The following is a 26,646-nucleotide window of genomic DNA, read 5'->3' on the forward strand; positions in this document are numbered from 1 at the left end:
AAATATAATTGTAAAATGCATTACTCTCTGATCCATAATTTGAACCTTTATACAGGTCACATAATTGTCTACATACAGAACGGTTTGTCTGTGGCTATTTAACAGGTGCACATAATTCATGTCTGTTCTTTTTTAATTAAGCTGAACTTACTTCTGTTGGACTTAACCAAGTTAACCATTTTTCAGCCTCCTGCTGCAGTAAACACGTACTTCCTTAAATCTGGTTTGCTTGCAGATAGAGTCTGACACAGTAGATTTAGTACAGCTGCAGTATTAACATTCAAAACTCTCATGCTGCACAGTTTTCCCACATGCTACATAAAAATGCTGTACAGTTTCTCTCTCCAGGGCTCCTCTCTTAGGGCATTAACTGGCTGTATGCCTCCAGTTTGGTTAATGTTTTCATTCATATATAATAAAGCTTTACACACTCACCCAAATTACTATTTATTGCAAAATAAGTGTGATAAAATAAGAATTTTACCCAATATTGGCTTTACATTAATTTTTAAACTGTGAAAGTCAATGGAAAATAAATCTGGGAGAGGATTGGTAAAATGAAAGACAGAATCATGGAATAAATGAGTTGCTAGAGAATAACTTGTGCTTTATATGTATTCTCAACTAGTTGTAAAAAAATATAATGGAGAAAGTTTCCGCAATTATAAAGGAAGCAGTGTGGATTTCTATGTAATGTAATACTGGGAATGGGGAAGATGCTGAAGAATCTGGGTCATTGCTGAGTTTTGTTAACTCAGTTTCAGAAGGGCAGCATTTCCATGCTTGTGGTGTTTTTTGAGGAAGGTGTAATGGCTTCAGAACGTACCAGCAAGTTTTTGAAGGTAAGTTTGCAAGTTACGTTTCAAAAGGTGATGGAAGGAATTGTGGATTCCTTTGAAGGCCTGAACTGTAGAACCCTGATGGTTTGGATGTTGTTGAGTTTCTGGTCAAGAACAAAGTGGACCAAAACATATTTCCATCTTCAGTCTTTGCTTCTGCTTGCACATGATAGGACTGTGTGCTTTCACAGCTGGATAGCAATCTGCCCCTCCTGTTTAATCTTTAAAGGCAATGAATGCCTTCAGTGCCTGCTTACTTTTACCAAACTTGAGAGAGGTCTGCTACACTGAACAAAGCATTTGAATTCATGCTTCAAGTTAAACTGTTTGTCTGCAAGACATGCATTTTACAGACTGGATTTCATTCAGGAAGATTTTTGGAAAGGTAAATCATTGGGTTATGGAGTAGGTGGATTTTAGAGCCCCATGATAGATAAATAACAACAGGAGTACAGCCTCCTCCATTTCTTTTCATGTCAAAAGAAGTTATATTATTTTTATCTTCTAAAGAAATATTTCCTAACCTTTATTTTACCAAGGGTCCTTTTTTGGAGCCGTATCAATTTTTCAGCCCAGGTTTGGAAATCACTTCTCTGCTCTTTATTCAGCCTCTAGTGGTCCCTCCTCTCCAGAAAAATCTCAGCTTTGATTTCTAATGGGGTCAGCAGTGGAGGAGCAGTGCAAAATTCTTGCTGGTGCTGCTGCTGCGTCTCCCGATGGGAGTGCAGAGTCCCAAAAGCCAGCAGAGCCCTGGAGGAGGAAATAGCATAAACCTTTTCCTAAAGCAGAGAAAATAGGGGCAGGCAAATATTTTAAATTTAACTATAATGAAATTATTGTTTATGGCCCAGCTTCTACCTTACATCCAGAATCTGTCATTTAGGTGATTGGGCCAGCAGGTGGCAAATATAATTGAATTCAAGAAAATAAATGAGGAAGTAGACTGGGGATTATTTGCTAAAAAGAAGACATCTAGTTTACTAATTAGGAGGATTTATAGGATGCTCTACTTAAAAATAGATGATTATTGATAGCTCATCTTAATCAAGAAAGTAACCTGATAGTTTCAGTTTCCTGCAAACCAACATTGCTAGAGCAGTGAGCTGTGTGATTACAGCATGCACAGGGAAGCTAACCTCATGTTAACCCACCTGCCATGGACAGCAGTGTCTCAGAAACTGAGGGCAGGGGTTGCAGGCTGTGGTGCTGCAGCTACGTTGCTGCTGGTTTTAAGAGCTGCAGCCTGAGTACTTGTGTGCAGCGGGTTGCACCTCATACTGCAATGGAGACACAAGTGTAGAAAAGAAAGATTTGTATCCAGTTCTGTGGTAGCAATAACCAGAAACAACAGACTCACTGCACTAGGCTGTTACTGTCACCGGGAAACTTTATGAAAGGTGGCACAGAAACAATCTTATTAATTTAGAGAGGAGGGAGCAAAAGATATGGTATATTACATCCATCTTTGAATTAGTAGAAAGAGAAAAGAGGTTGGAATTCTTGTCAGTCAATTATAAGAGAGAGTAGAAATCATAGGACTATAGGAGACTAAGGTGGAGATCGCTTTTGAAATTCTCATTTATCAAAGCAGCAATCTAAAGGTATTTTAAGTGGAAATCAGAAGTAGATGTGAAACTAAATATTTGTCAGTGGAGACTGCTGAAGTGGAAGTTAAATCAATCTTTTTTTTTTAAGGAAGTAGTGGCGATAACGCTGGCATTCAGGTCAATATCATCTCTCATTAAAGGTGTTTTAATGCTTAGAGCTGTATCAGTTACTGGTGAGCTCATCATGGCAGCCGTGTATGGATTACACATTTCTCTATGCCCTTATCTAATTAATTTCTCTGTGCTACACTATGGAATAATTTGAATATGAAGAATATCAGGAAAACAGAGCTGTTTTGTTCTAAGTGGAGAACTCAAGCAGAACTATTCCTCACAAAAAGTAACAAACATCCAGAGTGAATTACCATGGAGGAGATTGCTGCTGAGATTGTAAATATTATTTTGAGAGACTTAGATTTCCTTCTGAAAGGAAAGAGCATTAAGGGATATTTCGAAAATGTAGAAGGGGAATAATAACCAAAAACTCCCATAGGATAAATTTGGCTCACCGGCCTTTTTTCTATTTCACGTCTAACATTCATTTTGGAGATACAACAGTTGCATCAAGCTGAGGCTAGTTTAGTTTTATGTGCCTGGTAAAATGGAGCTGATTCACAAGGATCTGGTCCATTCTTTTCTGTCACCTAATATTTCTGTTACATTATTTCAACCAACCAAATACTTTTTTTAAAACAATTTGGAGCAAAAGAAATGAAAGTTTCAAAGTAAATATTTTTATATTTATTCTCATGCATTCAAATGTTCTACAGAGCTTCTTTATTGCATATACCTCCAAGTAATTTGTAGTGATAAACTGCAATGCTGAAGTAAAATAGTTAACTAATCTATTTCTAATCTAAATTTTAATTTAATTTGGTATTTCAGAGAGTCATGATTTAAGCTTTCCTTATGCCCAGCAACAAAGAAATCAGTAGACCAGGAGTATGAAAGCCACGTACTTCAGTGATGAGGCAAATGCTCATTAGGAGCCATGGAATAAGGGGGTCCTTTAATACAGGAAGACTTGCACTCTACATTGGACAGAGATGTTCTGAACAGGGCTTATAGTACCCCAGGAGTCTGGATTTTACTTGATTCGGTAGGAACCAATAGGTCTAGAGATGACTCGATCTATTTGCCATTCCTCAGTTGCCTCGGAAAGACCCCCCACTTTGTTACTGGAACTTTGCTCTGGGTGCAGGCTTCGCTCCTAGTCTGTCTCGTGGACAATCCAACTTAGTGTAAAAATTATTCTAGCTTACTTATGATTTAATTGCAAAATTATTCAGACTTTGTGTATTTTATATGTGATGATAGATGTTACTATTTGTGCTACCTGGGTTTTGTGTGTTTGTGTTTAATGCAGCTGAAGGTTATTATGTAAAATGGGTTAGTTTGAATCTTTAGAGGAGCTGCCAATGTGCATTTGCCTGAGTTACTTCAGCAGTGGAGAAGAGAGGAAGAATTCCAAATGCGTCATTCTGATTTCACAAGTCTGCAGAGATCTCCAAAGTGGATTTATCCGTCTGCATTAGATAGTAAATAGTGCTTTGCTTTTGTTACATAGAAATGCCTATATATGCGCACTCCCTCTCTGTACACATGTAATCTGTAGATCCTTATCTGTCTAGACATACGTGTACCTCACTTTCTGGACTTAAGCCACTAAACACTAAGAATAATTGTGTACAAAGCACCTGAGTGTTTATACAAATATACAAGACATGGAGAAATTTAGTTATTTTTCATTTTGGAATAATGCAAAGAGTAAATAACACTTGAGCAAATAAACTTGCAGTTTAGCTTCTGATTCGGTTCACCATGCTATTACACACCCTTGAAAACTGTAGAGTAAGAATGCAATAATAGGGAATGCAATAATAGGGAATGTTTTCATTAAGTGACTGGTTTCTTACTGCAATGGTGTAGTAGATGTCTTTATTTGCATTCAGATATGAAGGTTCCTTATTCCCAAAATAAATCCAGTCTAATAAGTCAGGGTTGCAATTGTTATTAAAGGTAGCACTATTTTCCAGTACTCAGATGTTAATCAATATGCATTGTCATCTTAACAGCAATTTTATGCTAACTATCACTATATAACTTTTTACATTTTTAGCAGCATTCCTTAATAATATTGGTGGGACGGCGAACTCTGCCCTCCTAAGAGCACCAATTATCTTTTTCTCTTTTTGAGTGTGTATGTGTTTAGTAGAGCCTTTGCAGGCCCTGGCTATGTAGATGAATCACCAGGGTCTCTGTCCTATGCTAGTGACCCAGGAGCCTTATACCTACAAGTAACCACTTCAGTGCATGCATGGGCTGAAGTCAAGCCCACGTGAAGTAGCAGGCTGGAGAGAATGGGCCATGGTTCCAGCTTCTGGTTAATGCAGGCAGGCACAGCTAGGAGGATACCTCAAGTTTGAGACACCGTATCCCACTGCCGCTGTGTGAAAGACACATTAGCCTGTACTAATATTTAAATGCGGCTACAAATTTGGCATTTTAGGAGGAAAACTAAGGGAGAGAATCTCTTTTAGAGTCTGCATCCACAACTATGTAAACATATTGACAGACCTCAGCAACTAAAATCTCAGATGAATCTATGTTTCCTGAGCCTGTTCCAGCTGTCACAGTTCCTTCCTGTAATTGAACTGTGCTGTGTACTATCCCAGGGAATAGAGCTGAAACCAGGCTTTACATTTAATGATGCTTTCATGTTGAGAGCCCAATTAGTAACTGAATGTTGAAGAGCGTGGCTTTATGTAGCGTACCTTTCATTGCACTGGAACTCCACAGTAGAAGTAGATGTAGTATTCGGTTCCCTAGGTAATATTCATCTGCCTTAATCATTAAACTTTCTCTTCTTTTGTTTTCCTTTTCTATTAATTACACTTTGTTTTGTTTTGTTTCTTAAGTTTCTGGGACAAATGAAGGTAGAGTGCTATAAATAATTGACTTCTTAATTAGATAATCATGATTTAGTTCCAGTGCATAGCTTGTACTGTATATGAAACATGGTGGTCAAATACTGCATAGTGCAGTACAGCACTGGCTTAAGAGTATGTGTAGGCGTAGGCAGTTGCTATAATCCCACCACTAGAAGTCATGTTAGAATGCCTCTCTTCTGCATCGCAGGACCTCCTGTTACTTTGAATTTTCCTTGCATTATGAAGTCATAGTTCAGCCTGTATTCTTCTATCACTCTTTCATCCTTCCTCTGTAATTGCTTGATCTGACCAACAGCATTCTAAGTTGAAATGAGTGACATATTTCTTTTGCATTTCCTTGAACATGCAGGAGTTTTCTCTCTTTCAGCAGGTAATTGTATTTGTCTTTGTTTTCACAATACCACCTTGGATCTATTTCAGTAGTGGGAAATGTTTTTGTATTTCTAGTGTCTTGTATGCTTGGCAAAAACTGACAGTTGCAGCTATAATCACCGTGCACTCCCTGTTTGTAGCACAGGTGCAGAACTTAACCTCTGTCTAACCTTCCTCCAACACAGAAAAATTACTGCATCTGAACATTACTAATTCGCTAAATGTTTATAGAGAATACTTAGCTCATAATTATTCCTCCCCAAAATCTAAATATTTCTGTGTTCATCCATCCTGAAGTGACAAAAGGTAGGGAAGAGGGGACAAGGGAAAGAGTGGCTTTTCTTGCTCAAATCTTCACTTCAAAAAGAATGATGAAGAAAGCAACCCTTGTGTCTGGGTTTCAAAGCCAAGGCACCAGGATAGCCAGCTGGTGATGATTTCTGAGCAACTGTAGTGGATATTGTTCACAGTTCTCTGCTTTGACGGTATTTAAGCTTTGTTGTACAATTTTGTGCATGGATCCACTGGCATCATTCTCATCGTGGGAGAGCATTTCCCCTTCTAAAGAGTTTCTGTGGAATCTTCTCCTGCAGCACACAAATTGTGCTGTACCTTTCAACTGGGTCCTACAAATTAAAGCCTCCTGGTGTAGCAAAACCACATTCTCTTCATTGTTGTTTTGCATTGTGTACCCATCAAGGGTCCTTCTGGACTTAGTTCTACAGGAATAATTATACCATTAAAATATTAAACATCAAAGTTCTTTTATTGTTAAACCAATATTAAAGTAGGACAAAACTGATTTACAGTTTATGGCATTGCAATCCAGAATTGCTGACGTTGCAGCTGATGTCCTGTTTCAGCAATACTGGCACTGCCAGGAGGCTCAGAAATGCAGATTTTAATCAAAAACTTTACTTTGAGATACACTTCTGTTACATGATAAATTAATCTTTCCTTGTGAACTTCCAAGCCGCCACACAGGGCAAATGGCTGCAGCTTCCTTTGAAACCTTCCTTCAAAAGCCTGGTTTTCGTCAGTGTATGATTTCAGTATAATGGAATTGAAAGTTGTGTGTCTTTTTCTCACAGACTGTTTATTTAAACACTATATATTAGCTTTCATAGCCCTTTTGATATATTTAAGCTCATAAACTTCTCATTGAATAGATTGAATTTACCGTTATGTTGTTACTTTTAATGAATAGAATAAAGCAGTATCAGATACATTGGTTTGCACTGAACTGTTTATTTAAGGGATGTTCAAACTTTACTGAAAGAAAAAGGAAGGTCTGATGCCCAGTCTTCCACTTTAAAACTCATTCAGTAACACTTTGAGATACAACCTGCCTCAACCAGCAAGTGCTATACGTGTTATCCACAGATACAAGGCTAATAAAATTTCCTGACATTCTTTGATATGTGATATATTTTGCAGTAGTCCCAATATATAGCATTTAAATACTTGCAAGTTGTCTTATTATTGTCCTAGAAAGCTTTCATTTCATTATTAGGGAAATATTCCAGAGTAAGACCGGTATTTTTTTTTCACTGAAAATACCAACTCTGTGTTGAAAACATGTCTGAAATCAACATATATGTATATATTATAAATTCTTCCATAAGACATAGTCTTTCTCATTCAGAAATCAAATTCAAGCAGATTAATGAGAACTGCCTTTGAAAATGTATTGCTCAGTTCTTAGTATTTATGATACCCACAAAACTTGAAAACATCTGTTCTGCAGAGAAGTAGCTATTAAAATACACTTAAGCAGGAAGAGCTGCCTCTTAATTCAGAAGCAGAACTTTGCTTTGCAGGGGTTAGTTGAGCAGCCGTGATTCCAAAAAAGTGACGTACATTTTTTACTTCTTTTGGTTATAAGGAGGTAGTAATTTATTTCACTTTAAGGCTGTAGTCCTCAAATAATTTGTACAAACCAGCTGACTTTGTCTATGGATTTGAAGCCCAGTGTTAAGAAATATCACTGGGTTCATTTTATCGTTGAATTTTAGGGATGTTTTTTCTTGCTTTGTTTGTTTGTTTGTTGAATATATGTTCACTATTATTAACCAGGGCAAGTTCCACATAGACAGTTGCAAAAGTATGAATAGTGGATATAAAACCTTGGGAATTCTTACATCGGTGTGTCGTGTAATATCAGCCTGGGCTTTGTGCTTGATGGAGGTATTTTGTTTGGATTCAGTGTTGCTTCTGCAGTCTTTTCCTTACCAATTATGTATGCGTCATTATTATTGTATTAAGTGGCTAATTAAATCTGGTCAGGTTAACCTTTCTTGATGATTAGAAGTAGGCATCTCATCCACTGAAAAAAGCTAATCATTTTGGGTGGAACATCTTGTTCTTGTTTGAATAATTATCTTTGTTTACATTCACACAGCATTAATCACTTGAACCAGACATCTTTTGGAAAAAAAGGGGGAGTGCCCGTAGCAGGTTGTCAAATGCTGTATACGTAAGTTATAAAGGAGGATGCATTTCCCGTAATTCCTCTCCATGAGCAAAATAGGAAGACATTTTGAATGCATAATCCAGAATAAAAGCTGTATTTTCAAAGTACACAAAGAACTGTAGTTGGTTTTCAAATAACTTTTAAAAGCAAGTCCTCGGGACTGATCAGCTGAACTGAAGTCGTGTTTCCTTGGTGAAAATTCTTCAGCAGTAACATTGCAGTATTTTCCTGGTAGAGTGTTTTTCATTCTTCTCCAATTATTACTGTTGTTATTTTATATCTCTGTCTTTGTTCTGTGGTCTGTTCTTTTTTTGAATACTAGTGAAAGCTTCTTGGTCATTTTCCCTGTCCCTCCCCTCAGTCTGATATTTTATTTGCCAACTTTTCTGCCCTAAAGCCTTTCTGTTTTGGTTTGGGTTTTTTTTTTGTTTTGCAATGGCTGGATCTTGCCTTGGTACAACCATTGCCTTTATTGCTCATGGGAGGAGTGTATCCCTAACAAATGCTCCATATGTCGTGGCTTCTGTCATCAAGGTTGGAAAGACCAAAAGGAGAGACTGCAAAGCAACCTTCTGGCAGTTTTTCTGTGCTCCCTCCACCTCGCATCTGAGGCTCAGGAGCTATTCTGATCCTTCTTTGGGAAGGACTCAGTAGTTCAGTCAAAAGGTATTCATACTGAAGACTGTTTTATTTTAATAATGAAATATTGTGACGAACTGTTGCTTATCCAAAAGAAACCTGTGGGATTATAGGGGATCTGTTAGCTCAATGCTGTGTGGTCCAGAGAGTAAGTAGGGTGCTAGGAATTATGAGAAAAAAAATAGAGAAAAAACATGAGTAACTTTTTGATGCCACTGTGAAAACAACATGTAACTGCATCTTGAGTACTGCATGTCCTAAAAAAGATATGTTAAAACAACAAAAGCTGTAGAAAATGGCAACAAAAGCAGTCAAAGATATGGCTGATACGGTGATTGTGAAACATATTCACGTGTTGCATTCCACAAAAGGCCTTGAAGTCATTTAAAGATAGAACTTTTATGCTATTCCTTTTCTGATTAAAATTGTCTGTCTTCTGTAAGTGATTTTATGATACGTATTATGGTTATCAGTCTTCACGGTTAAAGTGAGGCTTTTCTCTTTGGCAAGAGGAAGGCTATACATGAAAATTCAGATTCCTAATGCTTTTCCGCTGACTCTGCCCTTATGTTCCAACTGAATTAGGAAAGACTGTATGTTTCGTATCTTCATTTTTATCTATTTCTTTATGTATCTTCTATTCTTTGATTCTCAGTTTATTCCTTGTGTCCTTGTCTTTATTGTTCTTTTACTTTTTTGCGGCTACATGTGTTGCATTTTTCCCTTTTGTTTGTTTACTTCACCCTGAACTTTATCCCAAGTCCTTCAGTTTTCCTGCCTTTAGCTAGACCTGAATGTACACATTGAATCATCATTTTCTCTCCTTCCACTTCTACTGCCTTTCCTCTTCTACTCCAGTAGAAGAGGAATATTTAGTTATATTTTATATAATATATAATTATGATATAAATGATATATTATATAATTATATAATATATAATTATTATATATTTTATATTTTATTAGATTTATTTTATTATATTTCCCCTTTCCTCCCTAATGTTACCATTTTTTCCTCAGCATTTGTTGATATCTCTCTTTCCCATATGCTTCCCTGTCTTTTTCTGAGTGTTTTGTACTTCAGCTCAGGAGAGACTGAGTGGGGATTTTGGTCTTCAGCTTTTTCTTAGTAGTTCAAAACTGGGTAGAAATGACTTGAAAATCTTGGGGGGCAGAGTACCTCCTAGCTGACCATGGCATGAGGATGACTGAGATGAAATAAATTCCTGTTTAGCAAATTTAACTTCTAAAAATTCAGGCTCCATCCTTCCAGCTGGAAAGAAGATAATATAATGGGTTGTTACAAGCTGTTAAAATTTGAGACCGCGGAGGGGGAATAGGCTGAAGTTATTCTGTGAATTGTTCCGTTCTTTGTGGGAGGCTGTTAAAATAAAGCAACAATATAAAAGATGAATGATATACAATTTAATGTAAAGCTGTTTGATGTCATTATGATATTTCTTCCTTGATTGTCTAACATTTGTGTACTTTTAAAAAGTTTTACATTTTTTGGTTCTTTCTGAACATTATGAAAATTGTACTGAGAGGAGTAAATTCATCTGCATAAAATTGACTGCAAAGAGCAATTAGTCCTTCATTAATATGCAAATTTGGTCCAGTGCAAATTCATCTATATATGAGGTTTAAATATGCAAGTCAGTCTTGCTGTGCGAGAAGCCCAGATGCTTTTATTTACTTTGAAATTGAGGGATTTGGTTAATGATGTTGTTGACAGGAAAACTTGAATAAATTTGATGATCACCATCTTTCATATTAGACGAGGCCCACGGAAAAAAATTACCAAGTAAAATACCAATTTTATTTGGTAATTTCCTATTACCAATCTAGTAATAAAATGTAAGATACAAAGTAATAGAGTTAGATTTCCTAATGTAGTTATCCTGAGACTTAAACTGTTCCCCAACGATAGAACCATTTTTCTTAAACTTTGTTTTTCCAGAGGGTAAAGATATCTACATAAGCTGTATGAATAACATACTGTCTGGAGATTTAATATTGGAAAGTTAGCTCTGTTGCTTGTTTCATTTGGAGAGAGTATATAAGCCTGGGAATTAAAAAGCAGGAGCTCTGAAAATGGCCGTCGTCATCATCTTCTGTTAATTTGGTATAGTCTTCTCAAGATTTAGCACTGAGGTCTTTGTTCTGAACTTATGGAGCCAGAGTGGAAGCTGTCTGAACCTGTGGCCAATTATATTTGGACCACCCAAGCTAATTAATAAACATTTTCTTGAATATCTTTAGATCTTTACAGTCCCAAGTAACACAACTTTTTTACTGCTGTCACTCAACATGGACTGGCTCAGAGAGGCAGGATTTTTTCATGCCAGCAAATCTAACATGATGTGTTTTGCCCCTTTCCTCCTCCCTTTGCTTCTGCCCCGGTGTGCCGTGGCTCTTTCAGTGCATCCAGGATTTCCCTGGTTTTGTCCATTAATGCCACAGCAGCCATCGCTCAGTCACGTGTGGATAGGGTTCCCTTTGCATTCGCCACTCTTTTCTTCTGCAGGAAGAGGGTGCCACACGCTATTCCTCCTAGTGTTTCTTCCTTTTTCTTTCTCTGTAGTTCTCTCAGGCCTAAACTTTGCTTTGGCTTAAGCAACCTGGTCTTTGACTTCAATCATGCACACTTTTTCCTGGACGAAATTTGGCCTTCTGCCTTGCCTGTGTGGGACACCGGCGCTTTTAAAATAACAGAGAAATGGAGTTTAAATGGACTGAACTCCATGGCAATTTATAAAGCTCTAGTTGTAACTACCCGAGGACAAGTTAATAGATTATGCCATTTGATTCCTCTGACTTCTTGGCACAGCTGTTTGGGATATAAATCCTCACAGTGGTGAACAGTTAGTTTCCAAATCCTTAATGTGCTGAACTAGGCAAAAAGTTTATAGAATGATGTTAAGGAAAGAAAAAAATTTAATGAGACACTAAAATTGATGTGCTTGCTCACCACATGCTGTAGTCTTGCAGGTGAATCCAAAAGCAGGAGAATAGAGACAGAATTGAGTATTTGGGGGGAGCAGGGGTGGGGTCTGTTAGTCTTGTAAAGGCTCTGGTTATCCTACAAAGGAATCTGTCCTTTCTTACCATCACAATAAGGCATTGACAGCCATCAGAAGGCACAGTATAGAGGGTATGTTTGCAGTACTTAATAGTTTAGGAGGTGACAAATTGATTAAAAGGTGAAACTTCAAAACCGCAGCATTTTCTGAGATGTAAATAGTCTTTGCCTTTGAGAACACATAGCTGCTGGACTATGTATTGTTCAGTACCACAGCAATCCACAGCAATCTTGGCTTTCTGATCTAGCTCCTAAAAGAAGGAAAATACTGATTTTAAAAAATGTAAAAAATAGGCATCTCAGTGCAACCTAAGGTTGTCTCTGATCAACTCTATAATCTTTATATTGTAGATTGACAAACATTTCAGCTTTGGAGTTTGTTAGTCCAAAAAATATTTATTACCCCATAAATCCAACCCCCCTCCAGTTATCATCTAATTATACTGCAGTACTGTGCCTGCTGTTTTGGGGGTGTATTAATAAAGAAATTATCTTGTAAAACAGTAATTACATACTTTGTGCATTCTTTTCCATACTTTTTTTTTTCAGAGTCTATGTGATGAGTGGGGCACACAGTGCTCCATTGTTTTGAGCTCCTCCAAACTCTGTAAGTGTCGGAGGGTAAGCAGATTTTTTTTCCCCTCTTAGTAAAAGAGGGAGAAAAGTTTGTGCATTTTTGTTCTTGGGTAAGGGAAGGACCAATACCACTAGGCTATGAACGGATAGGAAACCTGATTGTGCAAGTAATTTTAGGTCATGTTTTCTCCTCACTCTTTGAGGAGATTACTCAGGAATAAAACCTACTTACGGGATCTTATTTGTAAGGCAGTTCTTACTGCAGTTGCCAAAAGTGAAGACCACCACTTTAGTTGCAAGAGAATATGCATTTACAGGACTTCACTGGTGACATAGATTTGAAAAAAGGAAAATGATCTTAAAGCCTTCCTCAGGAGAGAGATTTACTTGCAGTTTTTTTCAGTGGTAAGTGTACTTACTATATTCTAATTTATATATGTATTGTTTTTATCTGTGCTTTATCAAGGTTGTCCTCCCATCTTCTCGTAACGCACTGGGTGATTGTGTACTGACAAGGTTTCTTTTGCTCATTTTTTTTTCTACTTCCTACAGAATCAGGTATTCTGAATCCTGGCGAGTGTGTGCTTCCCCTACAATGAAAGAGGCACAAGAAGCAAAACAGTTTGTACATACCTTCCATGTATTTTTTAAGTAGTTCAGTTCATCTCTCTAGTTCAAGTACATCTGTTGAACACTAATACGAGCACATGATTCTTGTTGACATGGGCTTCTGCTCCACCTGACAGAAGTGAGGTTTTATTCTCTGTTGTACTTCCAGATGCCGTAATCCAGAAGTTTGTGTTTTCAGGATCCATATGTTGATGGAATGTCCTGCTCTACAGCTGCCATGTTATCTTGTCATTTGTACGGCCTTTTGGTTGTTTGGCTGCAATTACTGTGGCTATGCAGGTATCTGTGTTTAGAGGAAGGGCATTTCCCATCAGTTTCTTCACTGAAACTTTTAGGTCTTTCCTGCACGAGAAGCGTTTTCCCTTCTCTCTGGTTTTCTGCTCTGCAAGTTCTGCAAGGTCTGCAGCCTTATTGGAATTACTTTGCAAAGTTACGCTTTTGTGAAGCATGCTAATATTCAGACCATATCCAGTACGTAACGAACGTCAGTCAATCTTCCAAAAAGTTACTGATTTAAAAATGACCGTTTTTTGACTAAGCGTGCTAGAGCTTTTGATATATGGCCAAACAGAACCCAGTTTTATACTGGTCAGATCATAGATTTATAATTTTTTAAAATATGATATTATGTAGTAGTCATTCACTTCATACGAGTGGATTTGATTCAACTTCCAGCTAGAGCTCCATCTCCACTCCTACGTTGCAGTTGCAACTTAATGCTTTACTTGCATTTTGCAGTCATTCTGGGGCCAAGTTTTCAAGTCTTCCACATTTATACTATTTCTGTTTCGCTGTAGAATTCCACAAGACTTCTGTGAACAGAAAAGCCCATTGTGTTTGAAAGCAGATAGCATTTCTAGTACCTAATGCCTTCTAGACCTGGTTGGTTTTGAGTATCTCAGTAATCAGTGTGACTCAAAGCTTTAGCTTCCCGAGCATATGAAAGCTTAGGACTTCCGAGGAACAATGGACATCTTATTAAGCCATTGTTACAGTACTTTCCCTTCTGACCTAGTGATGGGTAGTCGGTCCTTTCTGAGACAGAGATGAGTGAATTAGCTGACAAAGACAATAACATAGGTAGAGTTATTACTTTCTGGCTTGTTACTGTAAAGCTTTACTTTTACACGCTGTTGTATATGTGACTTCTAGGCGGCTGCAAAACAAGTCATAAAAGATATTCTGATTTCAGTGTTTCCAACACATTCCAGTAAGATACTATTTGCTTTATCCAGTAATTTTCATACACAAGCAATCACAGTGATTTAAATTGGACTGTTTACATGGATGAGTGTTATTCTTTGAAAATAAAGAGTGCATGACAGGCTTCTGTATTTTTGTGAATAGATTTTTGTAAACTACAAAATAAAATGTAATTATTGTATGAAACATATATTACAAAATCTCAAATTACTTTATCAGCCTAATGTCAAGGAATTTACCTTTTGAGTCAGAACAGCTTTGTGCTCATTGTCATAGTAAAAATGGTGTCTGCTACCACTTGGCCAGATGGAACAAAACATTATTTTCATTGCATTAAATAACAAGCATCTGCAAAGAATAATTATATTTATGAGATATTGCTCAAACATTCTGTTTTGTTTTTATTTTATTGCTCAGGATTTATTACAGGTGTGTCCACAAAACTGCAGAATGGTTAAAGGTTGTGGCTTTCCATGCCATCACACTAAATTATTTACCATTGGTGTCTAATCTGCAAACTTTAAAATTAGACATCTTTATAATGTTTTTCCTGATGTGAATAAATTCACTACAGAATAATCCCTGAGAAGGAGATGCTTGTTGTCGTTAAGCAATTCTGTCAAGTGAAACATAAAGAAGAGTAATACTGTAGTCTGAAAATATTTTACCTAATTTACCGGTATGAAATCTGAGGATGAATTCTGGGAATTTAAGGAAGGGAAAAGAAGAGTTCTTTGGGTTTCTTCTTCTTTTTTTTCCTTCTTGTCCTGTGTGTTTCACAGTAGTTGTTTTGGGTCTGTAAGTTTTCAGTTTATGAAAACCATTATGGCTGAAGGTATAAAGAAGAAGGAATTAAAGCTTTTGCCCACTTACAGCAATTACTCTGGAGAGAAACACAACTCAGAAGACAAATGTTATGAGCCACCTGTAAGTTTTGGTTCACAGATAAGGAGCCAGAGATAGTTCTGAACTTGCAAATGCAATTTATTCTCAATGTAATGGTTGAGCTCATGATCTGCTGCTCTTTCTAAATGTGAAGTAAGGAGTGAAATGCCCCTATATTCTATATATAACAGCTGACATGTTTTCTGCATTCCTGTGTTTGCCTAAAGTGTCATGGACAATCAACTTAATTTGATGTGCAAAATATAATGCGTGGATGAATTCTGTTACATATAATTTACCATTTGCTATTATGAGAGGCAAAAACTTCCAGAAAAGAAAGAGCAAATTTTTCTGATAAATTTCTGATAATTTTCTCATCAGTTTTTCTCCAAGGACGTGTCTGTAGGTGGATTTTGCAGTCAGAGTTTGGGTTTTTTTCCCCCTGAATGGCTGTTTCTGCATGTGTCTGTTATTTTCTCACAGTCTTTTTTGCTGTATGAGAAATCAAACCTACCTTATCAGTTCAGCTGTTCAGTCCCTATAATCTTAACTAGGAAGAGCTAACCTGAAACATTTACTTTATTATTAAAAGTTATTAAAATAGTTTTTAAAAATCTCTACCTGGATTACAAGTAACTCTGTGTGTTATTACCGTTATGGAGCAGAACAGGCAGCGTAGACAGATGTGATTGTAACAGAGTTGGTGTTTTATAAGTAATAGCCTGGGTGTGATGAGACTTATCGTCTTAATTAACTCTTAGAATGTTTTTAACAAAACTGAAGTAAATAAGTTTAAAATCTAATTTACTTGTCCTAACCCTATCAGTTTACTTTTTGTCTTGCTTATTTTGGATGACAAAAAAAAGTCCATTTTTCTTAGATTTTAGAGAATGTCTCACAGAATGGAGTGTCTATAGTTCTAGCAGAAAGGGGAATTTGTGTGTGTAAAAAGGAGGAGTGATAATCCTGACTGGGTGGGGAAAAAAAAAATATCAGTCTGTGAGGTTAGATTTAGTTCTCTATTAGTCTATTCCTTTCTTGGAAATCCGTACCTTTGCCGGAATACCCATCACATTATGTAGACTGACAAAATTTGGTCATAGTATTTCAGATAGTTGGTGTATCCTTTTGCTGGAAAGAAACAGCTGGATATGTTCTGTCATAATGTGACCAATCCACCTCTGTTGTTGTCATTTTAATTGCTGTGGCTGTTTTTTTAAGTCCTCTACAGAAGGTCTTTGTAATGACAAGCGAAGAGTTTACGCTTCATAAGCAAACATAAAGAATGCTGCTGCTAATTGGAGAGGGAGTAATGCAGTTATGATTCCATCAACATTTAAGTTACATTGTTAAAGGACGTGTTTTGGTTGTGTTTATGTTGCCACGTAAAATTTTACTTAGGGTGAGTTTGGTGGAGAAGGTTTTATAACAGAAAATACTAAGTCTAGGAAGGGAGGGAGGGATAGAAGTTAAATTTTTCTAACCCACTTATACAGTATTAAAGATTTTATTACTCTTTTTGTTTATTATAACTCTTAATTGCTGGCTTGTGGAATAGCTTGTCTATGAAAATGGAAAGACGCTGTCACGGCCTCAAGAAAAGCACATTTTACCCTGCCCTGAAGAACTGTAGCCACAGTGTTTCATGTCGAAGAGGACTCTTCAAAAAGTCACCAGTTTCCCAAAGGAAGGATGTTATTATTCAGTAATTTAGCCTTTTGGGTCTTTTTCTATGTTGTATCCATAGACCCCCCCCAGCCCCTAAATGTCTGAAGGATCTTGTTTTAAACCTTCCTTTTTCCGTAAATTACATTTCCATGGAGTACTTGGCTGTGGATTAACAGCTTTAGAGTTACATGTCGGAAGTTGTGTCCCCTTAATGCTAATTTTTTTTTTTCTATTTCCATCTCTTTTTCTCAGGTGACAAAATGTCTGGAGCCTCATCTTGAATAGTCTTGGGAGGGCCAAAGGTGCTTCCTTTTCCAGTTCACTGGCTAGCCTGTCGGGTTTTACAAGGTACAATTTTTAGCGTCTAAACAGGGAAATCGCAGCTATTTACATGAGAAGAATCATAGAGCTTCCAGGGCTTCCCCCCAAAACACTCCTCCTGTAATTGCCGAAGACATTCCAAGCCACTCTAACGAAGTGTACTGTCTGCCAGTCATTATGCTCTTCTTGGAAGACCATCTGTTGCACTTCAAATATGTAAAGGTCTGCTATCATTTATTGCACCAAACAAAATAGTTTCTTTGTCCGACATGCGGTAACTCGTGAACGTGGACTAGAGGTGGTTTCAGTTGCAAAGTGTGGGATATTCTCTTTTGTTGTACTATAAATGAAAGGTACTCATTCACCTCAAATCTCAGAGGACAAACTAATTTCAATGCTTTTGAATTATTTCAAATTATTTGGCAACAAATTGTTAACAACAATAACAACAACAAAATCTGAAATACATTTTCTCTTAACCCAGCCAGAGGCACACTGTACGATTTTTGCTGCTGGTGAATGAACCTTTCTATTGTAGTGGTATCCAGGTTTGATATAGACTGATATTTGACTTAAAATATTCTTATTTTAACTAAATTCTTTAATTAGCTTATTTTTATCTGAAAATAGTACTCCAAAGAAACTTTCAGTGGTAAAAAATAGAGCCAGCAGCTACAAATGCTAGAACCTTTCTTCTGATAAGCACGCATCCTTTATGAGTATGTAATCCTTGGTTGTACTGGCTTTATTTATGTGAGTTAACTAGGATCCTTTCCATGAGTAAAAGGTGCAAGATCAGGCATTAAACGATGATTTGTTTTGGTTTTCCTGCTGCAGATTTAAAGAGTATGTACAGTCATTCATGTCAGATAGGAGAAAATAAGCATTTTATTTTCACAGCAGAGAAGTTCCAACCCGAGGAACACATAACAATTTGTGTCTCATTTGGAAGTGGTCCTATCTTATTCTCTTTCCCTTCTCCTTACTGCATCGCAGCTAACGTTCTGGTCAGAAGTAATACTATGTTAGATCTTGAATGTCAGTAGCCCCGGAGATTCTGACAAGACTATTCATGTGCATTCATACGTCTTAACCAAAGCTGACACTGAAGAGAGAGCAAGAATTCCCATATTCCTCTTTTTATTGCTGTGCATTAAACTCAACTCTTCTCTCAGAGACCTCTGCTGAAAATGACATATTCACCATTTGGAAAAAGCATTCTTGCAAAATCTAAACAAAGGAGCTGAACATCAATATGGCACGGAGCAGAGTGTCCTGTGAAAACTCTCGGTGCAAATCTAAATTATGTTTTACACCGCAATTATGGACACCTTACAAATGCTGTAAGATAAATACTAACAGGAAATAAACAGTCCCCCTAATCTCATCTCCTGTGGGAGCTTTGCTATTCTCATTTTTAATTAAAAAGTAAGTGGTCTTCTAATTTCTTGAAACTCTGTGGCATGTCCTTATAGGAATACTTGGATTCCGGTAACTTGAGCTAGTAGTTTTCCGAGCAGCACACACCGTGTAAATACTCTGCTGTACCCTTTACCCTGGACGTGTTTATATCCGTACTTGTAGTACGGTGTACTGTACATATTTGGGAAACTCTAGTGATCTGATCATATTGTTAGAGCCGGATAGACGTTTCTTTACAGCAATGATATTTTTAATCTTCTTTTTAAAATTGTTTGGTAGTAGTGACTAATGCAGACTAGGTGGCTCTGGGCATCTAGCCATTTTTAGGTAGTTTAATTTGTTAAAAATTATCTTTCTTCCCACCCAAATCCCCTTGAAACCATTTGGAGAAGAGAACTGTTGAACAGTTGCCAATAGCAAGTCCTGCTGAGACCTCTGTATCCTCCTGATAGAACTGTCGGTGCCAGCTGGAGACTGACTGGCATGAGTTTGAACTCTCTACCGCTTGATGTATCTGCTTCACATGGACCAATTACAATAATTACCACCTTTGCAGCTGAAGTTTAAGCATTCGGTCTGTACTTCGTACCTCAGGTTGTTGGCGATGTGTCCCATCCCATAATCTCAATTTTTTTTGAACTAAGCAAGTAGGAAATAGATGCTTTGAAAAACTGGGAGGGAGTCCAAATGGAAATCAAATGCTAAATAATGTCATTGTTTTTCGTGTTGCTATTATTCTTACACTGCATTTCTTTCTTTTTAGTCTTTACTTCTAAAAAGTAGCGACGTCTTTTAAGTTTGTCCACAGAGAGTCACTAGGAGATGCCGTAGTCCATTGATGTTTTATATTCAACAGTGGAGCATCTTTTAATGTGAATGGAAAAGGAATATAAAGTGCTACTTTTTGCTTTCAGGATTTTCAAGATATCCTTATTCCTGTCAAAATAAATACCTTGAACTAAAGGGGAAAATCATCTATCCCTTACTACTTTTGGCTAGATGTTTCAGCGCGACTGTGTGAGAGCGTACGGATGTAATACCGGGACGAGCGAGGAGCGTTAACTGCCCAGTTCCTAACGATGCCATTGGTTTAAGTCTGATGCAACAGGGATCATCTCACCCCTCCCCCCGCTACTGTTGTCTTTCCAAGAGACTAGTTAATTTTTAAATTGGATCGGCAGCATTTTTTTAAACCGTTAAAGTTTATATCACACAAAGATGAACCTAAGATCGAGCAGAAACTTCCTTGGCTGTATCTTTCCTAATATGAATGCACTGCACAGTGTATATACTAAAATTTATATTAAAATTTCTTCATGCAGTTTCCCTCTAGGGAGAGGAAGAGGGAAGGAAAAGGCTACATGTAACAGACGCTAATTATGCAGCTTAATGCTCTTCTGGAAGTTGCAGAGATGAGAACTATATAAGAATCTATCTGAAAAAATAGGAAGCGTATTTTCAATAGCATTTTTTCTACAATTTTTTTTTTTTTAATCTGCCTCCTCCCCGTTTTTTAAGGCTTTATTTCCCACAGAGCATGTACAGTATGCAAAGGGATAGCGATGTCTCAGATCCAAAATCTGCCAAACGTTACCCTCTGTGTCTTACTGCTATTTACGGCTGTACGAGTAACTGGGAAGGCTGGTGGCTTATAGGTTCGGGTATGAAGCAGGAAGGGAATGACTCTTAAAGAAATATCTAGTTGGTGTGTTAGTTTCCTTTCCTCTTCTGTCAATATTTTATTAATTATTTATCCTGTGTTTATGTTTACTGGAAAAATTATGTTCTGTGCTTGACTGTGCTGGGGTCTTATGTAAGAATTTATTGTGACTAATATGCAAGCACTAATGAACGGGATCTCGAAATGCATTTTCTGAATAAGTAAACCGAGACACAGAAGCTGAGTTCCTCAAAACCGTGATGTGAATCAATGCCAAAACCAGCATCAGACACCAGATTAATCCTTTCTTCCCCACGTTGAGCTGTGCTGTTTCAGGCGAAAGAAATGGATCTCAGCTAGTGAAAATTTGGTGTCATCCTGAAATCAGTGGGGAAACACAAGAGCACATTTGGCTGTGCATCAAGCCCACACAGAGTGTCGTACTGGATTTCAGTTCCCTCTAGCCAATCCCAGTTTTACCAAAGGACACTTTTTCCTCTTAGAGGCAAAACCTTACCAGTTCTTGTGTACTAACGCCAAATGCCGCTTTCTTTTATTTCTTTCAAAGCATTGGATTTCTCCTTCGGGAGGTGTGACTTAATACCATCTCCCTGCACAGTCAGAGGATCGCCCTGATGACCGAAGCGGCGCGCTGAAACCTTGGAGGGCCTTCGCCTGCCCCTCAGCACCCACGGCAGCGTGGAGGAGCGGGTTCTGAGCGCCGGCGCAGGGCGAAGCCTCCTCGCACCGCGGTCCTCGTCTGCAGTCACCACGGAGAAAACCATCTGTTCCACTTGGAAAGGGGTTTGGTTCCACACGCCCTCCCCCTGCATCCCGGCTCTGTCCCCAGCTGCCGCGTTTCGACGAGCAGCGAGGGAATGAATCTCCTGCGTTAAAAATACTCTGGTTCTATTTAGATAAAAAGAAGAATCTTGCTTGCCTACACTGACGTACAAAAATAGTCTCAGTGTGAGTAAATCTTCAAAGTTTCTCTTGGTGAAAATATCTAGCCTCAATTTATAAATAAATTGATATGATAAGTTAAAAAAAGAGCGTCCTTTCCTCCTACTCTACCAAGACATTTGCAGAAGGTTGACGCTCGTCTTGTTCGTGAGTCCTGAAATAATTTGCAGGGCCTTTGAAACATCATCATGTTGCATAGTTGCGATGCAGCGTGCTGCTGTTGCATGGACGTATCGTATTTTAATGTGAATGTCATGTTAACGGAGACAGTCGAGGCTTTCTTTTACTTTAGGCACTTTATACCTGTTTGTGTTTTTACTTCAACTTTGCAGTCAGAAAGCTCTCTATGTAGTAAGTTAAAATTTTACATTCTATGTACAAACCACTGCATAGAAAATTAATATCCAATATGAGAGGATTAATAAATTGCATATACTTTCTGAATGTCTTAAAAATAGCTTTCGCTGTCACTGTAGCATCTTAATTCTGAATAATCTCCAAGTCTTTCTGCAAATCTGTGTATGTAGTAACAGAGGAACCACCTACTTCATCCTCACAAACCGCACGGTATGTATGCATGAAAGAAATTGAATTTTGGGGTGCGGCTCTGCTCCAGCAGATACGATGGCTGTGGGGCTAGTGGAGGCATTAATGCTTGCATTAAATATTAATACAAGCTTTCCCAAATACTTGCATATCTTTTTAAAAAGGCTCTGCAACCCTTACCATGGAATTTGCTCCACAGCACAAAGTGCCAACACAGTATCGAGTGCAGATCTCGGGAAACCTCTGCCAAGAGGTGGAATTTGTGGAAGAGTAGCCAGGGCGAGGATTCCCTTTGCTGGTGGGACAGTCTGTGCCCAGACTTTGGCCCCAGGGCTGACCTGCAGTGGCAGATATACGAGGAACGCCTCCTGTATGGCCACAGGATGATGCCCACGAGCAGGTGTGGGACCCACGGCAGCCCCTGGAGATTGGTGTGGTAGTACTAGGGGAGGAAAGAGCGAGCCCCCGGCTCAGCCCCCCCCATGGGGAGGCGGGACTCGAACCCCAAACACCGGCCCCGCCGCGCCCTCAGAACCCTGCGGCGCAGCGCGTTGCGCCACGGTCCGGCGCGGCCGTTAGGTGGCGGCCTCCCAGCGAGGAAGGCGGCGGCTCTCTAGCGCCGGGGGGGCCCCTGGCGGCCGCGCCGCGCCCTCCTTCCCCCGGCAGCGGCCATCGCGGTGCAGGCCCACGTGACCGTGCGCCGGCCAATCAGAGCGCGGCAGGGGGGCCCCGACTCTCGTCCCTGCGGCCGCCATTAAAGAAAAAGGGGCTCGGAATTAAACGGGAGAAGAATCTCCCCTCCCCTCCCCCTTCCCCCTCCGGCCGCGACGCGACATGGGGGAGACTCGCTGAGGGGGGAGCTGGCTGACCAGGATGCCGCGGCCGGGCAGCCGCCGACAAAGGCACCGCTGAGGGGAAGCGAGGAGGAGACCCGCCGGTGGGGGCTTCGGGGCAACGACTCCGCCAGCAACGGCGGCGGCCGCGTCCCTCTGTCTCCGTGCGCGGCGGGGCCGGGAATCGCGGGGCTCCGACCCCTTCCCCCGCCGCCCTTCCGGCTGAGGAGAGCCCGGGGCTTGGCCGCCGCCTCCCCGCCCTCCCGAGGAGACCTCGGGGAGGGGGCCCTCCGCCCACTGCCCCCGCGGGGACGCCGCAGCGGGGCGCGGAGCGGCGCGGCGCGCAGCCTTCCCGCGGCAGCCGGAGACCCCTCACCTGAGGAGAGCGGGGGCCCCCGCCCCGCCGGGGGGGGTCTCGGGGCTCGCTCCCCTGCCCCCGCAGAAGAGACCGCTCCGTTTGAAGACTATAATTCTATATTTTTCTTACCCCCTCCTTTTTTCCCTCTGATTTTTTTTTTCTTCCTTTATTTTTTTAAGGGATCAGCCCAGCTGCGAGGCTGGTCCCTCCCCGCCTCACTTCCCACCCCCCCGCTCGCAGGGGTCTTGCGGGGTTTGGCGCGGTGGAGGGGGCCCTCCCTGCCCCGGATCCCCCCCCCCCCTCCGGCTCTCGGCGGTAACTTGGCGGGGTCCGGGCTCCCCTGAAGAGACCCGCCCAGCCGTGTGGACTTTGTGGGGCTCCCGCGGCCCCGGAGGACAGCTGGCGGGGGGGCGAGCCCCCCTGAAGACACTCTGCGATTTACCCCTTCCTCCTCCCCCGAAAAGACTGGGGATCGGCCTCCGGGAGACTCCTCCATCCTCCCCCGAAGAGACTTCGAGGGTCGCCCGCAATTTCCTCCTTCCACCCCTCTCCCCCTCCCTCCTTTCCCCACGGAAGGATTTTTACCCAACGGAGGATATTTTGGTTTCGCCCTCTCTGCGAAGAGTATTTCGTTTTTGGGGAGGGGGGGGTTTCCACAGGGGAATTTAATCCCCCGCTGAGGAGACTTTTGCGGCCTTTCTCGCCCAAGGAATACCTTCCCCCTCTCCTGCCCCCGCAGATGTTTTTTTGGGGTACACCCCAGGAAATTTTTCTTGTCCTGCCTTTACGAATTCTTCAGACTCGCCTTGCTTCTGGCCCCCGAAGTTTGTTTTTTATGATTTTAAATTTTAATTTATTTGGAATATTTTTGGAGCAGGGGAGAAGAATCTGACCCCCCCACACCCTGTTGCCCTCGGACTCCGAAAAGACGAGCCTGGATTTTTCTCTCTCCCACAGCCAATCCTTCCCAGTCATTCCACAATTTGCCCCTTTCTCATCTGATGACTAAAGAAACAGGAGGAAGAGGAGGGAGGTTTCTGGATTAATTGCCCCCACTGGATTATTTATTTTAAATTTTTTTTCCTACTCTTGCTTGGCATCTGAGAAGAGGGGAAGGAGGGATGTCAACTGATTTTTTTACCTTAGCCCCCCCCCTGGATTAATTACCCCATTTTTATTCTCTTGTTGGATCAATTACCCCTTCACCTTACCTCCTCTCCCTCCCCTCCTTACGCGAATGAGAAGACAAGAGGAACGGGGAGGATTTTGATCGTAATCTCCCGTCGTTGGATTACTTACCACCTCCCTCTTTCTGTTCTCCCCTTCCACGGTGGCTTTACCCCCCCGGTCGAAAGCCAGAAGAAGAGAAAACGTTCCGAGTTTCTCTTTTTTTTTTTTTTTTTTTTTTAATTTTTTTAATATATTTTTTTAACCCCCCTCTCCGATACCACTCTCCTCCTGGGTTATTTATCCTGCCCCTATTTCGCGTGCGTGTGTGTCTGTATGTAAATCCCTTATTTAATTGTATTATTATTTGTGCGTGTGCATAGTCCCCCTCCCCCTTTCCCTCTCGGTGTCTGTCTCTCTCTCTCTCTCCTCTCTCTCTCTGTCTCTTTCTTTCTTGTCGGAGGCTGTGGGATAATGGCGTGTGGGTTGTGGCTGTGAGGATGAGTTCCTGCTTCGTGCCGAACGGGGCCAGCCTGGAGGATTGCCATTCCAACCTCTTCTGCCTGGTAAGTGTCGGCCACCGGCTCGCACACGCACGACAGACACAGAGTGAAAGAGAGAGGAGGTTTGGGGGAGGGGAGGAAGGGGTAGTGGAAGCAAAGCAGCCATTTTTAGCATAGCTTCTGTTGGATGAGTCCTCAGAGTAGGCCCTGCCTGGAGCCAGCCAACTCTCCCATGCCCCTCTGGTTCCCCCTCCATCGCTGTCTGTCTAGCCTTGCCCCTCCCTCCGCTTTCTTCCTGGACAGTATCCTCCCTGCAACTCGCCTTTTCCTTCCCTTTCCTTGCCTGCAACTTTTCCTCTTTTCTCCCTATCTTCCTATCTCTGCTTCTGAACGTGGGCTTTCTCGCAGGAGGTAAGATCTGCTGCTCCTTCTTCTTCTAGCCCCACACCTCGGGGAACTTTCTCTTTTCTCTCCCCACTCGTGACACCCCAGACAAGTCTGAGCCGAAAACCTCGCTTGTTCCTTGCTTTTGAAGTAATCTCTTTTACTGCTTGTTTTTATTCTGGAGGTCTGCTTTTGGTGCTGTGCTCCCTGTGAAGCGGTGGTATCTTATGTTTTGTTGTGCACCATTTTGTAGCCTTTTTAAACCCAAGTATGAAATCGTTCAAATTGTTGATCTTGGTAGCTCTCAAAGTAAATTCGATTTAACCGGACTGCGATGCAGTTTTGGTGGCTGTGCTGAGCTGTTTCATTTGCTTTTTAATGTAAATTAGTTAATCTTATCTGACTGCCTGATATTTATTCATTCTAGAGATTGTTACAAGTAAAAATCCTGTGCCAGGCTGTGGTGCTAATATTTTTTGGATGGTTGGGGGGGAAATCTGGACAGCCTGAACGTGTCTGTAGCCTGCATCAGGCCTGCAGCTCCATATTAGTAGTGCATTTTAAAATCTTAAAGTCTTTCTGAATTATCAACTGTTGCAGACTCCCGACCTTTCATCTAAATTGTTTCTCCTTCTGAAGGTAGGAAGGCTGCCATGTTAGGTTTAAATGTTGCAGGAATCTTTCGTGTGTTGTCATATTGGGAAGCAAAAAATATTAGTGACTTTTTAGCAAATGCCATCCTGCCGTGTTCTCCCCTCTCAGAGAGAATGCGGGGGCAATGACCCCTACCTGCCTAAGGTAGCTTCCTCGTGAAAAAACTTAGCGCTGAAACTTGGTATGGTATTGCATTGTAGATAATCCAGGATTTGTTCTTTTCCCATTTCATATAGTAGCAGCTCTTTTACTTTATAAATTCAAACGAATTTTTGCCAAGAAGGAGGTTTAGGGAAGTATAATCAATGCGTATGCAAGTCTGATTTAACAATAAAACCAGGATTTAAATTCTTAAGATATGGCGTGAGAAATGAAAAGTGTGATAGCTCTTGGTAAAATAAGTGTAGTTCAGAAGCTTCCTGTGTGAGATGCAGAGAATTTTTTATAGAGAAACTTGTGAAATTTTCTAAAGTAGTAGCTGATTGGGAGACACATGCTTGAGCTAGATTTACTGTGTTACCCATTTCCTTAGAGTAATCTTGGATTGAACAGGTAGTGTATGTGTAAGTAAGCAAAAAGAAAGACGTTCTTTGCTAAGGCAAGTGTTTAGTAGTTTGGACAGTTGTAGTCTGCAAATAATGACATTAATCGCTCATCTACTTTATTTTAAATCAAATCTAACTTTTCTCTCTAATCTTAAAGCTGCAGTGAAAATTAACAGCTCTTGCTTTACTGCAGCTATTTAAGGAAATTTTAAAACGGGGTGCGTGATTATTTCCAGTTTATCTTCTAAGTTAAGCAAGTATGGTTTCTGTTAAATTCCGTTGGATTAATCCTTCCGCCTGCCCGCCTTTTCCTATGCCATCATCTTGTTACAGCAGGATGTTTCTGTTGGGGATGTACCTACTCC

At 40.3% G+C, this 26,646-nt stretch overlaps 1 protein-coding gene and 1 long non-coding RNA gene across 4 annotated transcripts in view; both read left to right on the forward strand.

Annotated features, from left to right (window-relative positions):
• Positions 1-21,741, forward strand: part of LOC142066210 (uncharacterized) — a 31,362-nt gene extending 9,621 nt beyond the window's left edge. For all 3 annotated transcript variants that reach the window (XR_012663636.1, XR_012663637.1, XR_012663638.1), the window contains one exon: positions 20,897-21,741. This is a non-coding gene — a long non-coding RNA (uncharacterized LOC142066210). The remainder of the gene's footprint in view (positions 1-20,896) is intronic.
• Positions 21,742-24,458: 2,717 nt separating this feature from the next.
• Positions 24,459-26,646, forward strand: part of MED13 (mediator complex subunit 13) — a 58,144-nt gene continuing 55,956 nt past the window's right edge. Inside the window, exon 1 of the mRNA XM_075113379.1 lies at positions 24,459-24,761. Within this exon, the coding sequence (XP_074969480.1) occupies positions 24,696-24,761 (66 nt within the window). The 5' untranslated portion in view covers positions 24,459-24,695. The remainder of the gene's footprint in view (positions 24,762-26,646) is intronic.

This window comes from Phalacrocorax aristotelis, chromosome 18 (genome assembly GCF_949628215.1).
Source record: "Phalacrocorax aristotelis chromosome 18, bGulAri2.1, whole genome shotgun sequence".
Taxonomy (NCBI): Eukaryota; Metazoa; Chordata; class Aves; order Suliformes; family Phalacrocoracidae; genus Phalacrocorax; species Phalacrocorax aristotelis.